The sequence below is a fragment of the Camelus dromedarius genome, chromosome 19 (genome assembly GCF_036321535.1).
Source record: "Camelus dromedarius isolate mCamDro1 chromosome 19, mCamDro1.pat, whole genome shotgun sequence".
Lineage (NCBI taxonomy): Eukaryota > Metazoa > Chordata > Mammalia > Artiodactyla > Camelidae > Camelus > Camelus dromedarius.
This window is the reverse complement of record NC_087454.1, coordinates 3,778,484-3,804,879: the sequence shown is the minus strand read 5'-3', so window position 1 is coordinate 3,804,879 and position 26,396 is coordinate 3,778,484. Positions and strand designations below refer to the sequence as shown.

Here is a 26,396-nt window from a genome sequence, read left to right as displayed (position 1 = left end):
CTGTGTGACCTAGGGTAACTTACTTCACCTCTCTGGGACTCAATTTCCTCATCTGTTAACATGAGGTTAATAAAGGTAGTTTCTATACTTCAAAAGGTTGATGCCAATTAATTAGTTAATACTCACAAGGTGCCTGGAAAGCCCCTAGCACACCTCACGTGCTAAGAGGATGCTGGTTGCTATCGTGCAGTCCAGTCCCTGCCTAGGGCCAAGGTTTCAGCCAAGGCTGTACTTACGCCTCAACCTTGGCTGAAACCACCTGGCCTGGGTGCTAATCCCAGAGATTCTGGTTTCATTGGTCTGGGGTATGGAGTTTTAGGATCTTCAAAAATTTGAAGGGGACATTATAATGTAGCACTGTCCTCACAAAATACAATGAGAACCCCATGTGTAATTTTACATCTTTTAGTAGCAACGTTGAAGAAGGTGAAGTTAATTTTAACAATGTTAAATATCATGTTTTATTGTTGATAATTAAGTGATATATTAATGATATGTTTTATTTCACTCAGTATATCCCAAACATTATCATTTCAACATGTACCCAAGACAACAGCGATTGAAATGTGCAGCTTTCTTTTTTCAGATCAAACCTTTGAAATCCAGTGCGTATTTTACCTTTACAGCACATCTCCATTTGGACTGGCTATGTTTCCGTGGCCGAGTAGCCACATGTGGCTAGTGGCCTCCACATAAAACAGCATGAATCTAATGAATGTGCAACCAAGATTGAGATGCGGTGGGGTAAGGGCGGTCCGTGACTGTGGACCCGACCAAAGCTGTCTAACAACATGCAGATTCTACTGGCATCACTGTTAGAAGTTGAGTATTAAGGCTATTTACTGAAGCTTCCCTCCTCAGGGTTAGTAACTAGTTGTGGTCATTAAGGACATTCAGCTGAATGCCAGTTCAGTCTTAAAAATTGGCAGAGCGAGTTTGAAAGCATCAAGATCAAAGAAAGCAAATGCATCTGCATGACTTGATGCCGAGAGTAGAGAAAGGAACGAGGGAGCAGTAACAGAGTAGGAAGCAAGACGGGGGCCTGTTTAGCCCCTCTCAGTGAACCCACAGCCGGTAAAGGGGGCCGCAGGGACCCAAGGACAGAGCTCAGAGTGGACATTACACGAGCCCTTGACATTCTATGCAACACTTGGATTCAGATTTTGCTTAATTCCAAGTGTCACTGAGTATTAAGTAGGTTATGATTCTTTTTGTGAAAACGTACTCACATTGGGAAGAGAATTCATCCTCCTTTGTCTTTCCTACAAAGATCAACTAAGATTGGAAAGAGTAACCTTGTACATTGATTATAAAAGCAAAAGAGATTTCCAAGGAGACGGAAATAAAGCTCTGCAGCGCCACCATTTACAGGTCCTTGCGATTAAGCTCCTAAGTGCGTGCGATCTCGGCGTTTTCCTGGGCGTACACACTTATACGCATTTCAGTAAAAACAGGATCCAATAGTGAGCCCTCGTTTGTAGCAGCTTCTTTGTCACTTAACAATATTCTTACGAGTATATTTTCCTGTACTTTAATAGTCTCCTTCAACCTCACTTCAAAGCACAGCATATTGTACCTTTATTTGGCTGAACAGTGATCTACCCGGCCACTTCCCTACAATCGGACGTATAGGCTGTTTCCGCAGAGTGACCCATCGCATCGTAAATGGCAACGCCACACGAGCATCACTGGGCCTTCCAATCCAGCGTGCTCTTGCCTTAGAGGAGGCGGAGGAAGATGCAGAAGAAGAGGAAACGACATTTCGTATGTGGTCTCACTAACCTGACCTGTTCTGCAGTTTTACCTGGCTCAGAGAACAGCCAGTAGGGTGCAGAGAAATGTACCGTGATGCTGTGCAAACATCAAACAGCTCAGCTGCGGCTGAGACCGTGACGGGCGGTCAGTGGGCACCAAGTCGCCTCACTTCTCTTCTAGGAAGGGCCTGCGACCCCAGAGGGACCCCGCTTCCAGCTTACATTGTCACATGCTTGTGACATGCTTGTGCTCGGTTTGCATTGACTTCAGTTCCCCTCAGCGCCACGTTTTCCCCTCTGGTCTTAGAAAGAATCACTTCTTTTCAATAGAATCATTCCTGCAGTAGGTTTGCGGGTGGGCTGAAAAAACTTACATAACCCCAGAAGAAGCCTCCGAATTTAAGATTTTACTTTTCCCGGCTTATGTAATTTCCATAATCATTTGTTTATGCGGCCTTTGTGTATCACTTTTCAGATCGTTCTTATACTATTTAAAATTTCCTAGCAATTCCCTAAGTTCGGCTTCTCAGCCTGCCTGTGCTGTTATCAACCCGACAGCAATAAAGCCAATAAATGGCTTCAGAACCGCCCAGCATTTGGCTACGATAAACACCAGCCTTTCAAGCTGCTGAACTGAATTGGACACTTCAGTTCTGGGAACAACAGCTCTTCTCTTTTATTAATCCTGTCAAAACCATTCACAGAGGGAAAAAAAAGTTTGGTTTTCTTAAACTTGGAGGACCAAGATACTCTACTTTTTGCTAGATGTGATGCGCCTCGTCTGTGGTCTGCATAGGTGTCCTCAGATGGTCACTTTGGAGGCGGGCTGGTGCACCTGCATTCAATCCGTCGTATGCAAATACAGCACCACAAACACTTACTGCATCTTTCGTCTGTGCCAGGCTCTCTTAGTCAAGTCTGCAGGGACAGCCAGAAATATTCCTGCCTTCGAGGGGATCACGGTTGAAGCGTCTGCCTTCAAGGGACACACACACACACACACACACACACACACACACACACACACACACACACACACACACACACACTATGGTATACAATTCCGGCCAAGGTAAGTGGGAATGGAATATTCCAAGAGGGTCCAGAAGGAGCAATTCATGTGGCGGGGGACTGGAGGAGGGCTTCTGAGAAGAGGTGATGCTGGAGTTAGGTCTGGGTGGAAGACAAGGGGAGCGGGCTTTCGAGGCTAAGGGACCACTGGCACGTCATGTGTGAAAACACAGGGTGTGGTCAGACAGTGGCAAATGACGCACGTGGGGCAGGATGTGTCTAGAAGCAGGGTAGAGTCAAATTTGTGACACACTTTGGTCCCTAAAGGACTTAGACTTTGTTCGGTAGGGATGGGGGCGCTTGGGACTCTGGGGAAGGTGGGTGACATGATCAGATCCGTATGTGAGAAGACCACCCTGGCAGCAGTGGGGAGGCAGGGGACCAGTGAGAAGCCGTTTCCCTCATCCAGCAGGTCGGGAGGGAGACTCGATCCAGGGAGTAGCAGGAAGGAGTGAAGGGCAGCCCAGTGTGTGTCCTTTCTTACCAACAAGGCGGTACTGCAGAGCCTACCTGTTTCCACATTTGGGTTCAAGAATACTTATTTGGGGGGAAAATTTGAAAGATAAGCCAAAGACAGGAGATAGGACAGTAGATGCCAACTAGAGGTGGCAGCCTACGAAGTTGTCTTTCTTGTTGGGTTTGTGGTTTAATTAGCAGCTTAAGATGCTTTGAGTTCCTCCTAAATGTTATATAAAGTCAGGAATGCTCGCAGACCATCAGCATTATGATGTTATTTTATATACAGCCTCTAACAGGCTTTTAAATAACCTGAAGGCAATCAGGAAAGCAGTTCTGTATTACATTGTCCAGATTGCCCATGTTCCAACAGGTTGAATCCACTGGGAATGAGCTGTGCCCTTCCAGTCTCCTTGGCATTTTATGCCTCTTTAAAGCAACCTGGGGGAGTTGTTTTTGAGTCTCTAATCTCTTCTCGCCCATCACGAATGTCCTTGAAGGCAGAAACTGTTCTTGGATCATCTTCAGGCTCCCCCAGGTGCTGGCACAGAGGAGGGACTTAGTGTTGGAGGAAGGAAGGCGAGGGGAGGAGGGAAGGAAGGCGAGGGGAGGAGGGAAGGAGACTGACAGTGGGCGAGGAGGTTGGGACGGGCATGGCTAACGGCAGGTAGAGAAGGTCAAATAGTGACCAACTCATCAAGAGTTCCCCGTGGGGGGAGAGACGCGAATGCAGTCAATTAATCAGAAGTATTTCCAGTAAGGTGAGAGAGGAAACCTGACTAATCATTCTGTGGTAGGTTAGCTAGGAATTTTTAAATGTCCTGAATTGAAACCAAGTCAGATCACTGGCCAGAAAGAGTTCTTAAAGGATAATTTTAAATAAACTCCTGGTCAAAAGGCATGTTCATTCCTTTCGTTGTTTGTCCTTTTGTTCATTCATTCCTTAGAAGCTCAGATCCTGGGCTCTGGGGTTGGCCCGCCTGGGTGTGAGTTGTGGGTTTGTCACTGGCTCTGGGATGGCACAGGTCCTAAAGCTCTCTGTGCCTCGGGTTCTGCATCCGTGAAGTTAGAGTATGAAAAGTACTAACTCTTAAGTTCGGGGCAGGAAGTAAATGACTTACTGGACGTAAATCTCTTAGAACAGCGCCTGGTCCGAGTGCTTAATAACATTAGCTGTTTCACTCTGTATGGCGTCCTGTACTCAGCACTCCCCATAGCAACACATTTAAAATCCTGGAAATGAAAAGACGGAGATGATCCTGCCCCATCCGCAGGAGGCTCCTAGTCTATTGGGGATGGCAAGTGGGAATGAACGATTATAGGCCAGCATGGCGGGTCCGTGACAGCGTTACGAGTCCCACCCTTCGGGGAGCGGGCAGGAGGTCGGGCAGGGTGGGCTGAGCGGAGGCTTGTCCTCCACACGTCACAGCCAAGGCCACCTGGCTTCGTCCCGCTTGCACTCCCTCACATTCCCTGCTCTCTTGTGCAAACTTCCTTTGTCTGTATCCCTTAGTGTGGGAAGGGGACCCCAATCTTCTAGGTCGTCTGTTCAGAAGGCACAGTCGGGTGATTTTGCTGTGGTTTCCTTGATTGTGGAAATAGAGAAGCGGGTGTCTCTGGGGTGTGGGGTTAAGGGTCTGCTCTCCCTTGGCCAATGGCAATCAGAAGGAGACCCTGGGAACGGGGAAGAGGAGAGCTCCTGGTGAAGGACAGGCACAGATCAGATCCAAGTTTTAGTTAAATAAACAGACACTCAGGGCCTCGGTGAAGATGGCGGGTGAGGACAAGGGGGAGTGGAGGGGGACAGGCCAGAGGAGGGGTTCCTGTGCTCTTTGAGGGGACCCACAGCAGAGGGTTGGGGGTTACTGAATTGGACAAAGAGGAGATAATTTGGTGGGTTTTATGCTTCTGAACTTTGAGTCTAGACACTTAATGTCCCCCTCAGCCACTGACTCAAAGGGAACCACCAATGACGGTTAGAAAGCTTCATTTTTTCCCCCCAGAATCCATCAAGGAGACCCTGCCACTGAAGAGATCGCTGAGGAGAAACCTGGAAACGCTTTGCATCTCGGTGGATTTGGAGAGGCTACTGGTTCTTCCTGTCACCAGGTGATTTTTCACGAGGTCCCACCACCACCAATTTCTGTTCATAAACCCGATATGCACCTTTCATTTGATGGTCACACTCGCCCGGGAAGGCAGCCCCGTGGGACCGGCCGTGTGTCACTGTTATGTCCCCCGTGCTGCCCAGTGAGGTTAAGCTCGTCCGCTGGTGAGGGCGGAACCTGGACTCCTGGGTGTCCTGACCTGAGCCGCGAGCTCTGGTCCACGTCTCTCTGGGCCTTGGCCCGCAGCCACCAGACAGACACCTTACCTCCTTTCTTTCTTCCGCAGAAAGAAAACTTGGGAAGATCCACTTCACAGACGGGGTAGGAGAATTTCAGGATGGACGAGCCTTTGGCGAAGAGAGCGACGTCCAGAAACAGCTCCTCGATGTCCTCTCCTGGAGGGAAAGGGAAGACCAGCTTTCCTGTCAGTGTGAGTTTCGCTGGGCACCAGAGATGTCCAGATTCATAAAAGCATGAGCCTGGGGACTTTTATTTCCATCAGTCTGCGCTCTATGGAGAACAGTTTTCTCTTCTTCTTGGTAAAAGCATTTGGGCAAGGCGACTGGGGACTGCGATGTTAACGGGACAGGCCTGGGTGTGAGGCTCGGCCCTTCCACGGATTTTGTGGGCTTGGAGCAGGGAGTTGCTCTGCTGTCAGTCCTGCCCTGACGCCCTGGCCTCTGGCTTCTGAAGCTCCTCAGCTACGTAGTCTGGGTGCCTCCGCTGAGAACGGCGGGGCTGTGGTCCAGCCTGCCCACCCCCACCACTGATGCCGGGAGGTCATGCCAGGAAGCTTCAGCTGCTCTGCAGGGCTGACTCCCCACTCTCTCTGCCTTTGTCTCCATCCCTCCCTTTAATTTTCCACCCACTCCTCCTTCCACTTCTCCTTCCTCTCTCTCTTTCTCTTCCCAGAGCATTCACTGAGCTGCTGCTATGGAACCCAGATACTGTGCCGGGTCTGGAATGATGCATGAGAGGTGTTGGCCTCCGGGAGTGGTCCCTCCGTTTCTCTAGAATGACTCCACGTGTTCAGGCTATTAAGTCCTTCTCCTCTGGCTCTGATGCCACGGTGTTACAAGGGGGATCGTCTACGAGCCACAGCAACACACTGACTGTAACGGCACGACCACACGGAAGCACACGGTCAGAAAGCATGCTAGCACATGGATGCGGGAGGAGGGAGGCGCTCTTCCACGTCTGGGCTGCTGTCGAGGTTTAGGAACTTATGTGAGCGATTAGGGGGATGAAATCATGCAAAGCTGCTGGTAGGAAGTAGACTTGTTTGTTGCTGAGATAACTAAGCAAAAAGGTCTCTCTTGAGCAGACATTAATACTTAGGCTCAAAATATTCTCTTTTTTTTTGCTGGATATACTGATTTCAGGTGCTTATGTCATCAAATGAGTGTCTAGGGTCTCTTCAGTACAAAAGCACAGCAATAAATGAGAATTCTGCTCTATCTGGATATTACCCAGAGAGAGGGAAGAAAGCGAACGTGGAAATAGCTCATTCTGGAGGGTGATGGGAACAGTGGTTTAGTGGCCACCGCAGTGAATGTAAGTGACAGGGTGTGTGGGCCAGGAGGAGGTTGTGCAATGCTTTATATGATGTCAATAATTTTTACTTACTCAGAACGATTCCAAATCGAATGTTGAGATTTGGTTTTAATTGTTTGGAACACTGGTCAGCAGAAAAGCCAAAATCTTGTAGCGGGTCTGCCAAGAAGAAAACAAAAGATCAGGTGTGAGGACACTGTATATTCTGCAAACTCATATTCAAAATCCACACCAATTATGTTACTTTTTTCCATATGAATTACCAAGATGAATTCAACAACGCATCGCCCAATGCTTTTCCTGCAGAAGTCCCTAATGCTTTCAGCAGACCCCCCAGGCTCTGCCAAGTCTGTGTCATGTCCTTTCCGATGACAGGTCTCAGTCTGTGAAATAAGCACAGTGTCCTGATGGGCGGATTCCATCCTTCCTCGTTAAAACTTTTATGACTGTTTGAGTTCTTTTATTTCCTGAACTGTTGGCCTTAAACCTGATTGCATAAAACATTTCACAAAGCATTTATTAGTATAATTAAAACAGATGAAAATATGTACAGATTTTCAAAGTGAAGACCTGCTTTTATAATCCCATCCCATCCCATCCCATGCCATTCAACGTAGGAATTTTTTCCAAATATTCCACTTTCTGCAAGGCACTGTGTTAGGTATCAGGGCTCCAAAGGCAATATTTTTCACACGCAATTTCTGCTCATTCAGAAAGCTCCAGTGGCTCGTTGACACCTTGGAAGAAGAGTCAAGAAATGTTCTGCTGGCCCCACCTTCCGTACCGTACATGCCGAGTCCATCCTGGAGATCTGGGTGGCGACGGAAGCTCTCCAGCCAGCACGTTCTCCGGCAAGTCACAGGTGCCTTCTCCCGTTTCTCGTGGTCTTAGCGCTTCTGGCCATTGTCTAAACACTAAGGTCTTGCTCATTCCTATTTTTTTGTGACGGCTCCCCTGACAGTCCCCCAAGTATTCTTTTGCTTCTCTGAATTCTTAAAACATTCATGCCTGCAATAGTTTTTGACGTGTACAAGCATGTACGGCGGTGTACTTTGCTCTTTGACTTGTCCCATAATAATTCATCTGAACACGGGACTCCTAAAAGGCAGGAGCCAGGGTTTTGTTCTGTTTCCGTTGTTTTGTTTTCCTTTCCCTTTATGTTTCCGAGAGAGGACAGCTGACTTGAACTGAGGGTCTATGTTGCTAGTCACTGAGCTGCATACTTAATTCCCCAGGCTCTGCAGTGCCCAGCACAGAGCCTTGCCCTTGGACGCGTAGTCACCTCTCCCCAGATGCACAGAATGAATGGAAGGGTGCTCCATGTGTTAAGCTGTGGTCTCTCAGCTACAGATCCAGCCTCCTGGCTTCTGCGCTGTGCAGCTAGGGGCTCTCTGCAATGACCTTTCTCCTCTGCCATCAGCCAGAGACATGCTGGAGGGAGACCGAGGCTGAGCGGGGGGACGGACTTGCTCCTTCTTACATAGTCACTCATCCTTAAGTGTGTCCCTGGTGATGACCTATCACCCTGCCAGTGGCAGTTGGTTCCAGTGTCCAGCCCTCTTTTGCACCTTCCTGAAATCAGCTGAGCTCAGCTCTACTGGCCCCTAAGCTTCTCTGATGACAAGACCTCAGGGGCTGCCACCTGGCAGCCTGCATCTCAGCTCCACAGGCTTGTCTTTCAAACTTCCAGATTCTAAGAACCCCAATCTCTGTCGTCTGCTCATGGCTCTCGGGTGGTAGCTGCTTCCTCCCCACCCCCCACCTTTTAGATTGAAGTTTAAATGTCAGTTTACAACGTTGTGTTAATTTCCAGTGTACAGCATAGTGATTCAGTTATACATATACATATATATATATATTCCTTTTCATATTCTTTTTCATTATACTCAGCACCCTTTTTTTTTTTTGCCTTTCTGGTCCTCTAACCACCACAATTCCCTGTGTTAAATGTTCTCTGTTAAATTAACTGACACAGTCTCTGAGTTTCGGACTGGACCCAGACTGTTGGAGTGAATGCCAGTCATCAGAGACAGGCATGACTTTCCTCATTTCTCAGCTCAGGAGAGTTGGGGATAACTTACCCAGGTTCAAGAACTAGAAAGTGGCAGAGCCAAGATTCAAACCCAGACTTAAAAACAAATAAATAAAAATTTGCCGTCCAGTATTGTGCAGAGGCGTTCCCAAAGTAGAGACTTGAAGACGTTTTTTGTTGATTATTTGATTTGTGAGAGTGCCTGGAATATTCTGCGTGCAGGCATGTGGCATCTGGTCGTTCTGTTTCATAACTGGCCTCCATTTCTGCTCAGCTACGCGCTCGCGTCTGTCAGCGTGAGGGTCCCAGACAGTTAAATCGCCCGCGTGGTAGAGCTGGCGGATGCACGGCTGTTGGCGGCGTCTGCTGTGGGGACGATCACTGGGGCTCAGCCTTGCACGTCTGATCCAGGCGCGCCCCCGTGCGAGCGAACCCTCTCTGGCCCGGGCACTGGTTTTATTGGGGGGAAAAGCCGTTTTCCCTTAGGCTCCTGCTACTTTCCCATGAACATCTCGTGCCTCCCAGGGTTTATTTCAGCTCAGAGAATGGGGGCAGGGGGCACGCAGACACTCGTTCCTGCTACATGTTTGGCGCTCAGCATTGAAAAAGAGGCCAACTCATAGCCATTTAGGAAAATGCATCCTCAAAATTGTGTTTAAGTTGTTTTCTGAGGAAGGGTGAGAGAGGCTAAGCATGTGTCGCTCAGCTAATTAGCAATTACAGAATCATGCTGTCTGCTTATCAATATTTTAAAGGTATAGCTGGAGAGAGCAAACTAGGGGCGGGAGAAGGAAACAAAACATGTCCCTGGCACAGGAAGAATATTCTTGTTAGGAAAATCATCCTTATTAAAGGAACAAAGTCTCGAAGAAAGCAGTAGGCTGCTTGTCTCTGGAGACGTGAATATAAAAACAGAAAGATCGCTTAAAACGCGCTTTGGGGCTTGGTGATCTTTCCTTGCTGTTATTTCAGCTTAATATTTGAGAGTGAATTTTACGTTTGAGAGCGAATGTGCAGTTTGCAGGCGTCTCGGGGAAAGTGCCATCCGTGCCTTCCGTCCCCCACGCGCTTGCAGCTTCCCCCCGCTGACTTGCGTTTTCACTCAGGCGCTTAGCACGCTCTGCGCTGCGTTAGATTTTCTTGTAAACCGGTCATTCCTCTGCGAGATCCTGCCAGGCAGGCTCCCCGCCTCAGGGCCCAGCATAAGGTCTTAAGATTGTACCAGCTTCCAGGTAGTGGTTTGTTGAATGAGTAATAGGGCTTAGAGGTGGTCAGCTTGCTGAGAGCTTTAAAACCGGGTTTCTCAGCTTTGTTACTATTGCCATTTTGGGGTGGAAATCCTTTTTTTTTGGTGGGGGCTGACCTGTGACTGTAGGATGTTAGCACACCTTCACGCACCAGATACCAGGAGGACCGCCGTCTACTCCAGCGTGACAACCGAAAACGTCTGCCACGTATTCCTGGGTGGAGAACCACTGCTTTAAAGAATTATTTTCTCAATTGCCAGGCAAATGCCTCCGAAACACCTAGCAAAATAAAAGACAGCAGGTTGCATTTTTTAAAGTAGTTTTTCTTACACCGTATAAGAATTGAGGCATCCTTGTCTGGCCTGAGTGATAGCCTTCCTCTTTGATCTGGAACCTACTATATGACACCTAGGAACATCCTGAACTAAATATAACCCCAGGGAAATATAAGAATACAGGTGAGAATAAACATCAAGGTAAAGATGATAAAAAATAAAGTTGACGGGGAGAAGGCTTTCCCTTGGACACTGGCCTCGGGTAATTTTTATCACATATAAATTGGATTATCTGCATCTGGAGCTCCTGAAAGAACACAACTGGACAGTTCACGAGAGCTGATGTCCTGGGCTTTGAGGGCTTTGATGTTTCTTCCAGACCCTTCATCGTGTGGCCGCACGTGAGCTGAGGAGAGAGGCCAAGCTCCGTGGGGAAATCCGCGATCTGTTCATTCACATCTTTTCTCCTTAGACTCTAGGCTGCAGGCTCTTTCTGTCTGTTCTGTCCACGTGTGCGGCGTCCGCCCGGGGGAGGGTGGTACTTACACTGAGTGAGCCTGACGTGCCCCAAACTGCCTCGCTGCCCCCACGCCCCCGGGACACGTGTGCCTGGAAGGCAGGCTCCTCCAAAGAGCAGATATAAATCCTGGGGGCGGGAGGAAGTGGGTGGGGAAGCTGCCAGCGGCGACAGTCAAACGTGTCGTGGGCCCGTTCCGCGCTCCCCCATGGAGCAGAGCGGACTGAGATAAACACGTGGGCTTAGCGTGTGCGGAGTCTTCACGTGTCTCTGCTCCAGAGCCAGTCTTCCGAGCTCTGTTGGTGGCCTGTGGTCTCCCGGGCGGGGCTGGACCCGGGGGGGCTGCTGTGTCTCTGACTGGGTGGTGTGAGGGACAGAGGAGGGGCCAGCTCTCATGCGGCCCATCCCATTTTCCATATTTCATAGCTCTGCTTGAGCTTTCTTTGAACTTTGTACTTTGAAGTTACGGTATTTTCAAAGGAAGTTGCAAAAAGATACAGAGAAGTTCCAGACATCCTTCACCAAGCATCGTCCCACGGTGACACCTCCCGCAGAGCACAATATCCAGCCAGGAGGTCGAAGCTGGCACAATTCACAGAGCGTCTTCAAGTCTCACCGGTCCTACGGGCACTTGTACAGCGTGTGCGTGCGTGCCTGTGCTTGGAGTTCTATTGCTTGGGTTTTAAAAATCATTGCAAAGTGGGTGGAGCGTTGGCTTTCTTGCTCCCGTGGGAGGACGGAAGTCCTTCATCAGTGTCACCCTGGAAAAGAGCTGACACCCCTCCAGCCTCTCCTCTGCCAGCCTTTCCCACGTTCCGGTCCAAGTCCACCCAAGGTTGTCCGTGTCCTTCCTGCTGCCTGAAGGTAGTCTCTCTCTCCTCTCCTTCTCCCTTCCTCTTCCCTCCTTCCTCCCCTCCTTCTTTCTCTGTGCTCCCCGCCAGCACTTTGATGGACCACATCTTGAGATCCAGAACACTGACTTGCTTCTAAAATACCTTAACATTCGTGGTTCCTTCCCTGGGACCCACATGACTTTAGGAGCTGGTGTTGCTTCCTGAGAGTGCTGTTGGCAGGAAACAGGCTGCCCCAGGGGTGTTACATACGACATGGTGTGTTTCCAATAGAGGCGAGCGAGACTTGGTGAGGCTCGAGCGCACAACAGAGGCGAGGGAGGGGCTTACCCTCAGCCCATCACTCAGAGGCACCGTGAACTCGACTCTAACAGTTTATGGAGGGAAGGAAAACTTGGGCCAACAGATTGTGAGCACAACTGGTCTGCTTCTGGTTGGTTCATAAAGTAGCACTGGTTATTTCTTGTTATTTAATAAGACCCAATATGTTACAGTTCTTCAGAGAAACAGAAGCAATAGAATAGATACATAAATAGGTGCTGACATAGATACAGGGCATAGAGAACATATGTCATGTACAGACACAGAATGTACACAGCATATGCGATACCTGTCGATCATCTGTGGAGAGATTTAGTGTAAGGAATCGGCTCCTAGGATAGGAACTGGGTGCAGCTGACAACCTGAAATCTACAGGGCAGCTCAGTAGACCAGAAACTCAGGCTGCATTTCTATATTGCAGACTTGAGACTGAATTGCCTTTCTTTCAGGACATCTCAGTCTTAAGGCCTTCACCTGATTGGACGAGGCCCATACACGGTGGAGGATCACCTGCTTTATTCAAAGTCTGCTGATCGTAGAGGTTCGTCAGCTGGTTGGATAAGCAGAAGGAGAGGAGAGAAGGTCAGACAGTCTGATGAAGGCAGAAGGGAAGTTGGGCTTTTACCTCCAGCTTTGATGGGGGCTGGTGATTACTTGGGAAGCCTGAGTTTCGAAGCCAGTGATGGTGATTTCCCCCTCCCTTGGAAGGCTCTTTGGGAAGGGGTCGGTACATCACCGTTATTACCGTAATAACAGGGAATATTTGCTTTGGCCCTTAGGATGGAGTTCCTGAGTGTGGCTGGAAATCTAGTCCCAGGCCAGATGTCAGCAGATGTACCTCTGCCATCTTGCAGAATTCTTTTCCAAATAAAACAAAATAACAAACAGATCTTGCTTTTGACTTCTTCCCTTAGGCGGGGTGTTTGCCAGTCCTGCAGGACTGTTCTCTGTTTACAGTCCAGGCCTGGCTGGGCCTGGTTCTGAAAGTTTGCTATCCCGCACGGCTGTGTTTTGATTGGGGTGTTTTCAATGTCTCGTGTGATTCCTAGGATAGCATTCAAGGGTCACTGTGGATCTCTCAAAAAAGACTGTGAGGAAGGCTTTGGCAAACTGCCATTGCTGGAAATCCATTACCATGGCAACACAAAATTAATTTCCTCTTTTCTGTCCTTGCTGAACTGGGGTGAGTTCCTTTCCCCCTTCCCTGACCTTCCTTCCCCGCCTTTGAAGAAGAAGACTTACAAGGTGGTAAAGGTATTCTAGCTCATTGTTCTGTTGTTTCCAGATTTTTCTTTCTGTCCACCTGTCAAATCTTATTACTAGAGGACAGTACAGCAAAGCCCCCTGATGGGCCATTATTTCAAATAATTATAGCCCCCCACCCCCGCCGAAGTCTCCCCATCAGCATTCCACTGGGAATCGGCTCACACAGCCAGGGTCGGATACACGATCTAGCTTCCTGCGTCTTCAGCTCTGCTATGTGGAGTGGGTGTGCAAAGTGCTTAAACACAGATCCTGATCTCAAACACACCCAAAGTACAATGAACACGGTCACAGTGGAACATCTACTGTGTGCTCGTTACAGAGCGGGCAGGAGGCCCTGCGCCCCGCGGGCTGCCTGCTAGACTGGGGGGTTCATCTCCGAGTGGGAAGGTAGCTTTGGGCCGCCACGTTCAAAATTCTGGCTCCCTCACCTTGTCTGCCTCTATATGCAAAAGAAATGGGAGGGGCACGGACCTGCCTGTCCCCCTTGGCCTCTGAAACCCACTTCCTCGGAATAACCCCGAGACTGGCTTCCATGAGCTGAGGAGGAGATGGTTTCTGTATCATCACAGAAACATTAGAGACAAAGAGATAAACGGCAGTGAAGACACGCTTTCATCTACGACCCCCGCCCGAAGCCTCCAGGAAGGTAACGCTACCTTGGGCGTAGACGGACAATGAACACTGAGTGCACGGTTGAAGCTTGGGTTACCAAGGGGGTACCACGTTGCCACGTGGAATCTCAACGTGAGGGTCAGAGCAAACTTGACCTTATCTTACAGGTGACGGAGCACCTTAGTGGCTCCAGGATGGAAACTGTGACGTAGCTTCTCATTCCTTTTACCGAGTTCCTGGCACAAGGCAGAAGAACGCTAGGCCTCGGAGACACAGACAAATCAGATGATGCTGTGTGACCAAAAAATAGGCTCAATAAAAGATGCATGGATACTCGAATCTCTCATTTTGTAGTCAGTGTCGAGTCACCCAGGCTTCCGTGGGCCGGGCATGTCTCCCATGGGCTCGCTGCGCCCGACCTGGCCTGGCCCCTTTGCAGTTTAAACTCAGTCTTAGTGACAGGGTTGCTCTTTATTCTTTCAACAGTATTTATTAACTACCTGATGCGGGCTGGACAGTGCTCACTGCTGTGGGGCCATGGCAGGGCCAGCTCCCGACCAGGCCAGTTTCCCCAGAGCCCAGAGCCCAGAGCCCACAGCCCAAATGACCAACTTCCCCCACGTCTAGAAGCACCGGGGGTTTGCCTGTTCGGCTTGGTGTTGATAACTGTTTAACGCTCTGTTACTAATCTGAGCTCAGCCCGTGGGAGGCAGGAGGACTGAGGAAAGCTAGGCTGCTCTGTCTTTTTCTGGAAGGTTAGATTTCAGAGCGTGCGTCTGCACTGCACGTCCAGGGTGAGGATTCGGACTGCGCTAGCAGGCAGACCCCTCCACGGAAGGCAGTCTGTGGGCTCCTGGATTCCTGGGCCTAGGAACTGTGGGAACCATGGCAGCGTTTGGTGACACCAAGACACAGCCAGTGTCATATCTTATGTCCGCAGGTCCTGCCAATCTGTCCCTGCTCTGACAGGGACAAGCCCCGGGCCACGATGAACAGGGCGGTTGACTTGACGGTGGGTGACGTTGTGAAGATGCGCTCTGGGGCTTTCCTCAAATGCGGGAAGTGCTGCAAAGGAGTCCCCTCCTGCCTCTGAAAGTCACGGACGGGGCACGGCTCCAGAGAGACAGCTAAGATGTTTGTCCCCAGCATGACGCATGGGTGACAGGGCTTGGCAACCTGGCTGGGAGGTGACGAGTGACATCAGCCTGTTGTTGCTTATTTAGAGAACAGGATTTGAACCCAAAGTACCAGGAGATTCTAACATTTTTTTTTAATGGTATAAACTTGTTTATCTATTTTATATATAGTAGTTAGTATCTGCAAATCTCAAATTCCCGATTTATCCCTCCCCCCTCCCCTTTTCCCCCAGTAATTAGAGTTCCCTCTAGAGACATGCCCAGGAGCGGGACTGCTGGATCATAGGGTATGTCTACTTTTAGTCTTTTGAGGAATCTCCACACTGTTTTCCACAGTGGCTGCACCAAACTGCATTCCCACCAGCAGCGTAGGAGGGTTCCCTTTTCTCCACAGCCCCTCCAGCTTTTCTCCCTTGTGGACTTTTGAATGATGGCCATTCTGACTGGTGTGAGGTGACACCTCGTTGTAGTTTCGATTTACATTTCTCTGATAATTAGTGATATTGAGCATTTTTTCACATGCCTATTGGCTACTTGTATGTCTTCATTGGAGAATTGCTTGTTTAGGTCCTCTGCCCATTTTTGGATTGAGTTGTTTGTTTTTTTGTTACTAAGTTGTCTGAGCTGTTTGTGTATTCTGGAAATGAAGCCCTTGTCAGTCGCATCATTTGCAAATAGCTTCTCCCATTCCTGGGTTGTCCTTTTGTTTTTGTTTGTGGTTTCCTTTGCTGTGCAAAAGCTTATGAGGTTAATTAGGTCCCATTTGTTTATTTTGGCTTGCATTTCTGTTGCCTGGGTAGACTGCCCTAGGAGAAATAACATGTATTTGAATCACTGATTCTCTCTCAGCCTCATGAGTGGCCAGGGCGTCAGGTATTAATGTCCCGTTTTGTGATGCAGGGGCTGAGATCCAGGGCAGCCGAGTGACCGTCTCAAGTCTCCAGACTCAGCCTCTGTCCTCACACTGCTGTGCACGAGAGACCAAAGGCAAGGGAGGCCGACTAACTGAAGAAAGAAGCAGAACGTGGGGCAGAGCCAAGAGTCCAAACACACGTGCCGAGTCCCTGCTTCTGTCACACCTCAGGCTGATCATGGGGAGGGACAGGGCAAACCCAGAGCTGCAGTTTTCCGGGCTTGTTGGCTAGGATTGCACAGGCCACTGTCATCTGCAAAGGGACAGCTGTTTCTCAGCCCAAAGAACGCTGGAATAGCCAGAGAACAATGCAGAGGCATTAGAAGGTATTTGTAGGAATTGAGAAAAATAATGCATGGGAAGCATCCAGGCCAGTGCTGGGTGCATAGTGGACCCCGGATAGTTGAGGAAAAAAGGTAGATCCTATTGGAAACGCAATATTCTCACATTTCTGCAGTTGCAGAAAATGAAGCCAACCTCTTTTCAAATTTTTCTTCTTAACGCAAGACCACTCTAGGTTCAAAATAATTTCTGTAAGCTCAAGAGATGTTTCTGAAACAAAACCCAGATGTCAGCTAGGCCCTTGCAGCCCTCGAGGTGGAAGAAGGATCGTGCCGATCGCCATTTGTGTGGGGGATGGCTTTCTCCACTGGTTCCCCGACCTGGCTGCGCAGTGGAGTCTTCCGGGCAGTTCTGTACAGTTACTGCCGCCTGGGTCCCCCCCAGGGTCCCGGTGCTGCCTGGGCGCCGAGGAATTCACCCAGTCTTGTTGGGAGCCACAGCAGTTCTGTGCGCACTCCCCGGTGGGGGAGCTGCCTGTGGGGCTCCTAGACCTGCTTTGCATCACTTCAGGCTAAAAGTTTACCCCCTTCACGGATTTCCTAAGAAATCTCCTTACAAACCTTTTCCCAAGTTTCACAGAATTTGTGAAGATTTAGGGGGTTCAGGGAAGCAACCCCCACCCCCAGGCTACCTGTCATCCTGTTCCTGTTTCCTTCCCTCCGTTTTCATCTCTCTAACCTCCTTCTCTAGAGAAATAACAAAATGTTTCTCCTCATCTCTGTGCTGAGCACTTGGAAGCCACCAGGTCCCTGGGGCCTCAGCAACTCCCGGAGTGACTTGCGAAGGAATTCTTGCAAGAAAGGCAGGGATCTGCTTAGTTAGAACCCTTGTAACAGCCCCTAAGGGATTTTTTTTTTTTTTTTTGTATTTAACTTCAGGAGCTTCGTCTTAATGCCAAACACTAACTCACGCAGGGAAAGGTGTGAGATGGGGCGACCAGGGCTGGGCAGAGCAGAGCAGAAGATGGACAGTCAGCTGTGGGGTGGAGGCGGCGCACAGGGCAGGGCACAGAGGGTGGGGCAGCCGTGCTGGGGAGCCTGGGGCTGGGGAGCCGGGACCTGCGGGGGCTCCGCAGAGCCCTGAGCTGAAGGGGAGAGCGATCATTTGTGTGTGGGGATCCAAGCAACCCTCGAAATGCAACCAAAACAAAAAAACAACTTGTGTTTGTAAATAATAGACGTCAGCCTTAATGAAGGAAATGCTTAAAACGCCAGCCCCGTCTTTTGTAGCCTGATCAGCTTTACTTTCCAACGGCCTCTGTGCTTAGGAAAGCGGCCCAGGTGCTGGGTTGGGTACCACTCTCGGCGGAGCGTGTCGTGTTATGTCGTGCACGTCTGACTTCTGTCTGCAGGCGTCCGTGACCTTTGGGGACAGAATGTCTACTCGTCTATCAACTCTTTCCCTGAGCATGATTTTCCTTACTGAGCAGCTGTTTCTGTCCCTGGACACAGGCACAAATATAGGCTGTACCCCCAAGAACAACTTTTCCTCTTTCAGGAAAGAAGGTTTAAGCTATAAACAGACAATCCAGATTATATCTCCCTACGAATTTTAGAATGAAAGGAAAAACCCAACTCACAGCTCCTTTACTGTTTCTGAATTCCCCACTCTGACAATTCTTTGTCTGGCTCATTGCACTATGAGAAGGGGGCTGGATAAATGTTTGTTGAGTGAATGAAGGAACATTGATAAACAATCACATGGGGGGTTAGGGTGGGGAAGTAAGGGACCATGTCACCTTAGCTGTAACTGAACTGATGTCGGAAATAGGTCACCTGGTCCTTTAGCTCCTCAAATGTTTTGCTGACATGTTTCCTTTTTAATAAGTCTGAACCTCAGTTTCCCCTCTCCTTACACACAGGCATAAAGATTACTCTCCCTGTCATTGTTCTCTGAACTCAGTCCGGGGAGGGGGCAGTAAATAGTCCTCCAGTTCCGCTGTGTTTGGGACACACACCTGAAACCAGAGCAGCATTCACAGTGTGCCCGCAATTTAATTCTTCCTATTTTGGGTAGATGCCGAGAAAGTAAGAGCGGGAGGGGCTACTTCAACATCTCCGACAAAGAGCTGGGTACCCGTCGCGTGGGCCTGAATTCCTGCACCCCTGATTCCTGCTTGACAGCAAGCCGGGTTGCCTTTGCAGCCCTTAAACACACCCACCACACACATACACACCCACCACACATATACACACCCACCCACAGAAACAACACCCCCGCCCCGTCTCGCTCCGGCCGTCCAGGCTGCTTTAGGGAATTCTTTCTCAGCGAAGTTCTAGGAACAGCTGCTCCTACTTAGAATTCCGTCGGGATGACAGCCAGCCATCACCCCGCCTCCCTGCGCTGCCTCACCTGAAAAAGGAGGAACTTGGCACCATTTTAAGCTCCACACTTTCTTCTGGTGCCAGCTCCTCAGATGCGCTAGAGGCCAGGGCTGGGGAGTCTGCACTGTGTGTGGGGTGGGGACCTGCCCTGCTGACAGTATTCCTGAAAATGAGACGCTGGCTCAAAGTTAGGGGTCAGGTCTTTTTTTAAAAACTATTTATTCTGAAATACTGATAGACTTACAGAAAGTTGCAAAAGAGTACAGAGAGGTTCTGTGTGTCCTTTAGGAACCTCCCGTCACGCTAACGTCCTACATAACTGGATCTCAAAACCAGGACATGGACACTGATGCAAGCCACAGACCACTTTTCACATGCGTTCGTGTGTGTGCGTGCACACGTGGGCATGTGCAGTTCTGTGCGATTTTATCCCATGTAACGACCAGCATAATCAAGATACAGACACAACCTTCCTCATGCTGCCCTTTGACAGCCACTCCCACCCTACCTCTCCCTTCCCTACCCTCGAAACCACTAGTCTCGGCTCCATCAATACAATTTTGTCATCTTGAGAATGTTATATAAATAGAACCATACAGTAGGTAAGCTTTCTTCTTAACTTGCTATATATATATATATATACATCTTATAGATATATGTGTATATATGTAATTGAAGTATAATTGACTTGGAGTATTATATAGTTTCAGGTGTATAGCATAGTGATTCAATAGTTTCATACATTACAAAATGACCACCACATATGCAGCCTTTTGAGATTGGGGCTCTTCATTCTGCCTAGTACCCTGGAGCCCCATCCAGGGGGTCGTGTGTGTCAGTAGCTCGTTCATTTTTGCCGCTGAGTTGTTTTCTGCAGCGTGGATGTAACTCGTTTGCTCCCCTGTTGAAGGACCTCTGGCCAGTTTGGGGCTATTACAAATAAAGCTGTTACGATCTTTCACCTACAGGCTTTTGTGTGAACATAGTCTTCATTTCTCTGGGATAAATACCCGGACTGAGATTGCTGGGCGAAGAATATGCAAAAGTAAGTGCATGTTTGGTTTTATAAGAAACAGTCCGTTTTCCAGAGTGGCTGTACATTTTCCACTCCCTCCAGCATTGTAGGCAGGTCCTCTGAAGAGAAACTCTTGCCAAAGAATCTTGTCCCCTGCGAGAAATCAGGAGAGGGGCTTGCAGTCAACGTGGGGTCAACAGCATCAATGCCCACTCAGCCTTCAAGATTCTGGCAAAACTCCCTCCATGATAGGAGACTGACGCTCCCAGGAATGATGGAACACCAGGAGCCGTGCTGTGTGCACACAGCCATGGCTAACTGTTAACGCCTGGATGGGGCAGGGCAGCCTGGAGGACCAACCGTGATGGGGTTTCCTTCTTTACCATCCCCCCTTCTTTCCCAGTGCTGCGTTCAGGGCCCCCGAGGCAGTTTTGGTCACACTTTGTCACCTGGAGTCCTGAAGAACAAGGGATAATTCTTGAGAGTTGTTCCCCCAAGTTCATTCTAGTGTGAGGTCAACTTACTCTATATTTCTCCCCCTCGAGTGTTGCTCTCCCCACGCTTGGTAATGAATCGTCCGCTGCTGCCTCTGGTCCCCCATCAGACCCACATGAAGAAACATCAATTTACACCCTTCCTAGGAAGCAAGCCTAGTGACGGAGCCGATGGGCTATCCTAGTCTGTTGGGCTGTCATCACAAAATGCCACAGACTGGGTATTCATTCATTTCTCACAGATCTGGAGGCTGGAGAGTCCAAGATCAGGATGCTGGCTGATTCGGGTCCTGGTGGGAACCCTCTTCCTGGTTTGCAGGCTTCTGGATGTGTGCTCATATGGCAGAGAGAGAGAGTGTATAATATATATACTAATATATGTATTAGTAATAAGGGCACTAATCCTATTACAGAGCCCCACCCTCATGACGTCAGCTAACCCTAGTCACCTCCCAAGACTCCACCTCCAAATACCATCACATTGGGATTTAGAGCCTCAGCACGGAACTTTGGGGGAGACACGTCCAGTCTATAACAGGTGGGAAGACCCTCCTCTTCACTGTTAGCAGTCGGCAAAGGGGACACTATTTCTGAATGTGACCACTCTGATTTAGGATGAGCACAGGTGCCTCACAGAAGACACTGGAAGGAAGACAAAGTGTTCAAGGGGGATCACAGACTCATTCTTCACCGGAGAATAAGAGGCAGTATCTCTAGGACATGAAATCAACTCTTCCTAAAGATACCATGGAGATTTCCCGAGAAGGTGGAGTGGGTACCCACTGGGAGTTCCTGTGTCCTGTACTGAAATCAGGGGAGCCAGATTCCTCATCCCACAACCAGTTCAGTGTCTCCCTGCATTTCTCACATCATGAGGTGGAGCAGCATGGGTCTGCTGGATGTCCCGACCTGGCAATAAGTCTGTCCCTGACGGGAAAGTGGGAGATGCTTCTCACTGGTGTGACACAGACCACCCAGAAACAGTCTCCCATGGCGTGAGTAGCAGGACTGCAAGCACTCACTGGTCGATGCTGGAGGAGGAAAGAACCAGCTGCCTTTGGCTTGGACCCTCTGCCAGCAAATGAGATTCCTAATTAAGAAAAGGACTCATTTCTCTGCTTCCTGAATCAACACAATCCTATTATTTCTCTCCTGATTAGAGGATTAAAAATACTCTTGCTAAAAATATAAAGAGAGTTCTGTTGGAAGATAGCAAACTGGCATGAAAAATAAGATGGGAGACCTGGCTTCAGATGAATAAATGCGAATTGTGCACCTGCAGAACAAGCACAGCCTTCCTGCCCCCACGGACCAGCACGCGAGTTCAGTGCAGCCTGAGAGCTGATCCCAGCGAAGTCTCACTCAACACCTCACCCGTCGCCTTCGCACCACCGCTGGAACCATTTGGATATCTTACAGCCTTTTCTTGCCATCTGTTCGTGTGTTTTCAGAACATGGCATTTAAAAACTATTACTGTATGGAAACATTACTAGACAAAACTGGTGAAGCTAGAGAAATTCTTCTACATACCTTTGCCCAGACTTAAGCTGCAGAGAAATGGAAAGGAGAGTCTTGGGCTGGGAAGCTTTTTCTGACACAAGAAGACATAGACGCCCATGACAGTTAGTCACTGTGAAAAATTGGAAGAACCTAAGTATTTATCAAAAGGAGAATGTATACAATTGTAGTCTTTGCAAATAATGATACACTCCACAGCTGTGAAGACGGGTTAGCCAACGCTATGCATGCTAGCTATGTCTTGGAATCACGTAATATGTTAGTCCCAAAATAAACTGTTAATTCAACTCTCTCATTAATTCCAAAAAAATTTTAGATTAGGTTTTTCTATGTCAGCAGTCATACTGTATGCATGTAATAATATTTCATATCCTCTTTTCAAATCCTTAAGCATTTTATTTTTCTTGTCTTACTGTGCTGGCTAGGGCCTTCAGTGCAATGTTGAATAGAAGTGACAAGGGTGGGCACTTTTGCTCAGTTCTTGGTTTTAAAGGGAATGCTTCCAGTGTCTCACCGTTAAATGTGATGTTGACTGGCGATCTGTCTTTTAGGTACATTTCTCTAAAGAGTGGAGATATGGTTTTTAAAATTCAATCTGGTAGACCCTCAAAAAATTAAAGATAGAGCTACCATATGATCTAGAAATTCCACTTCTGGGAGCATGTCCAAAGGAAACACAAACATTAACTCAAAGAGATATCTTTACCTCCATGTTCATAGCAGCATAATTTACAAGGGTCAAGGCATAGAAACAACCTAAATGTTCATTGAGGGATGACTGGGTAAACAAGTTGTGATACATATATATATGATATATATGTATTTTATATATATATAAAATGAAATATTCAGACATTAAAAACTGTGAGATAATAATGTTTGTTGTTTTAAGCTAACTTTTAGGTTAATTCATTACACGACAATAGGAAAAATACATTCTTGTTTCGAATTAGATACTATTATCATCCTCCTCACATTTACTGCTTATTTAAATTTCTCAATCTTTCCCTCCCATTCCATCTTGTGTTTCAGAACTTATTTCTGGGATCATTTTATTTCTTTTTTGAAGTACGCTTTATAAAATTCCATCCCTGAGAGTCTCTTGGTGGCTTTAGATTTGGTTGTCCAAAAAAGCCTTCAGTTCCCTCTTATTTTTGAGTGGTATTTCGCTAAATACGGAATTCGAGGTTGACTGGTGTGTCCTTTTTCCTCAGTGTCCTGCTGTTGCGATGAAACCTGCTGTCAGTCTACACAGGATTTCTTGCCGCGTGATCTCTCTTGCTGCTTACACCAGTCGTCTCTCCTTTGTTAGCTCGTGGTTTTACTCCGAAGGTCTAGCTGAGGAATGCTTCTCGTGAATCCCACGTGGGAATTGTTGGCTTGCTGAATCTGAAGATTCATGTCTTTTATCAATTCCAGAGAATCCCAGCCTTTCTGTCTTCAGAAGTTGCCCTTTCCCTGTTTTCTCTATTTTGTTCTGTAGCTGGAGCTCATGTCTCTTTGTTTCTCTGTGATGCATTTGGAGTAATATCTCCAGATCGTTCATCCAGTTCATTAGTTCTCACTAAGCTATTTTTAAATCTGTTTTAACCTAACCCTTATATTTTTTTTAGTTCAACAATTATATATTTTATTTTAAGGGCTTCTATTTGATTCTTTTTCAAACCTTTTGGCTCTTTTTTTTTTTTTTGACATTATATTTTTCCTTGCTCACATTTTAGTTTCCCTCTTTTAACTTTTAACAAATGACATGTTCTTATTTTATATTCTGTAGCTTGTATTTTCTAAATCTTACTTAGTTAGGGATATGGTTCTGCTTTTCGTTTTTCTGATGACTTTCCCTCATGGTCATTTATTTCTTTGTGTTTTAAAAGTTTGCATTGTGAACTCAATCTTGAGAAATCATGTGAAATCTGAACTGAAAGTGTGTCCCTCCAGAGATAATCTACATTTTTTCTTGCCAGTTGGCCCCAGGTGTTCCCAATCAAGACCTACTTTAATTAAATTTCTAGGCTTGGGACTTCCTGGATCATGAAGATAACATACATTTAAGCCCCAACCTGTGGTGATCTCAGGTCTGGGGCGACTGATTCTCAGGGAAGGCCTATTTCTCCAGAGGCCAGGCAGAGTCAAGTAAGTTTCCTTGTCTTCCATTTTGCTGAAGAGTGGATTTTTTTCTTACCCACTTTTTTTATTGTGTCTGTAACTCTTTGAAGGTCCTGGCTTCATGGTGGGACTGATTTCCATCTTGTGCAGCACAAGGCATGGTTGCCAGGCTCCCACACAGCCGTGGAAGCCACGTCTGGCTCCTGGAGACCGACAGCTGTTCTGGGGGCGGACATGGCTTAGGTGCTGGCTTTCACTCTGCTTTTGTGCTTTCTCTTAGTTTTGGCTTCTGGAGACCTCCCACTTATTCTTTTGTCTTGCAAGCTCAGCTATGCATTTAAAAATATTTGTGCCCCATTTTACCCAGGTTTTTTGCAGCAAGGCTGTTTTCCATGATGTGGAGACCAGAAGCTTGCTCGCTCTGTATGCACGGGTCATTTTTTGTGGGTTGTCTTGGTCTCTGTTCCGCCAGTCTCCTCGTCGTGAGAGCTTCTGTGTACGTGAGTGATTCCAATGCACACGGGCGCTGCAGCAGGGTGCTCATTCCCTCCAAAGCCTTCCTGCGGTCACCTAAGGCTCTGCCTGAGCACTTTCTGCCTTTAAAACCCTTTCCCTGAAGGCCATCGGGGAGTCTGGGTGTTCGGAGCACTGGCCATCAGGGACTCCTTGTTTGGTGCCTATAATAAACGCTGCCCTTTCCTTCAGCACAGCCCCGTGCCAGTAGACTGGCTTTCTGTGCATGGGCGAGTGGGCCCAAGTTTGGTTCAGTAACGTGACCAGACTGAACTCTCCCCTCCCTACAGCAGAGGCTGCACATGGCTAGGCCCTGACTTGCTCTTAGCTTTGAAGAGGTGCTCTGTTGGCCTGCACCAGGTTTAAAAACACTCAGACTAGTTGCCAAATTCATAAAACAGAAGATTGTGCTTCTAGACCAGGAACTTTTCTTTTGAAACATGAGACGAGGCAGACTGGACACCCCAGGCCCCACAGTCCGACGTGGTGATCGGTTGGAACTGAACCAGACAGTCGTTTCCACGTGGAGACGAAACAAGGGCTCCTGTCACTGTCACTTTCTGTTGTTTGTTACAACTGACACACGTCACTCACTCACAGTTTGCCTTTTCCATGAGGGTACTTGAGCATTTGACCCAGGCTCTACATCTGGGATGGGCGGGATGGAAGGAGACGGGGAGTTTTGCAGGAACCACATGGCCTGCTCTCTCTTGCTGCTCTCCTGCCCCTCTTCTCCGGAATCCTGAAGGTCTGCTCCCCAAGGAAGGCAGCTCTGCTGAGACCCCGAGAGCAGGCAGTCTTTGCAGTCACCTCCTGCTCGTCATGTTGGTTGCTGGCTCTGAAACCCCAGACACAGTTGCATTAGGACATGATACTTGCTAGCTAACTTGTGCTGCTTTTAACCTCTGGTCCAAGTCAACCAAGAGCCATGGACAATGTTCTCCTCACGCATTTTTTGGGCGAAGGGAGGGCTGTACACCGTCACTCACACAAAAATTGTTCTTTCATTTAGTTAGAGCCAAAGCCAAATGTGAGGCGGAGGGGCCGTTCGCCCTGGAAAACAGTCTCTCTGCCCGCTCTCCATCCTGCTTGGATTCCGAGCAGCGCCGTGTAGGTCAGGCCAGAATTTAGCCTCTGAGAACTGAGGCTCCTAGGATTTCCCTTCTGGAATAGCCATCATCCAAGAACCAGAGCTGAGCCTGCCAACCCCAGTGGAGGTGGGGTGCGAGGACTGGGGCATCTGCCTTGGTGGCTGGAGCTGGTTGTACTTGGCAAGATTTTCTACATGTGGAGGAAGGAGCAAAGGAAGCAGGCTGCTGGCATCAAGCTTCGGGGCTTCAGGGGCCCGAGTCACCTGCTGTGTTTTCATCAGGGGTCCTCTGTTACGGTTACTTGTTTTCTAAGTGGTGTTGGAATCCTTAGTGAGGCTTGTACCACCGAAGAAGGCAGCTTTTATTCCAAGTAACTTCTTGCCTTGTCTGCGCCATGAAACGATGTCATTTCTATGGAGTCTGCAATGATATGCATTTATGGAACGAAATGGTCCTCTCAGTATTACAAATGAGCCCCCGTAGGTCTCTCGTATGTAGAAAGGTCTTGTTTCATAGGGGCCTGGCTAGAAGGGACGTGGGTAAACCACCTTAAGAGAAGGGCCGCCTAGAAAGGGGATCCTTTGCACTTCGGGGCAGAGGGTATGAAGGGGAGGGTCTGGTCTTGGAGCAGGTGGTCTCTGTGACCTGAAATTGAGTGAGCTCACATCACGGCTCTTAGGCCAGAGAGAGGACGGGGAGCTGGCCTGGGAGGGTTCTGCTTTGCGGCTGTGGTCGGGACACGTTGCTTCTTGGGCTTTGAGTTTCCTCTTCTGAACACAGAGGTGCTTGGACTGCAGCCCTGAGGTTCTGTCCAGCCAGAACATTTCCCAGCTCTGCAAGAGGTCCCCAGTGTGCCCTGAGCCTGTGGGCGGGGGCTGG

At 48.4% G+C, this 26,396-nt stretch overlaps 1 protein-coding gene across 1 annotated transcript in view; it reads right to left on the bottom strand.

Moving 5' to 3' along the window:
• LY86 (lymphocyte antigen 86) overlaps positions 1-26,396 on the bottom strand; it is a 47,037-nt gene that overhangs the window by 14,898 nt on the left and 5,743 nt on the right. Inside the window, exons 2-3 of the mRNA XM_010992794.3 lie at positions 7,016-7,102; positions 5,656-5,784 (exon numbers count right to left, since the gene is read on the bottom strand). Coding sequence (XP_010991096.2) covers positions 5,656-5,784; positions 7,016-7,102 — 216 coding nt within the window. The remainder of the gene's footprint in view (positions 1-5,655; positions 5,785-7,015; positions 7,103-26,396) is intronic.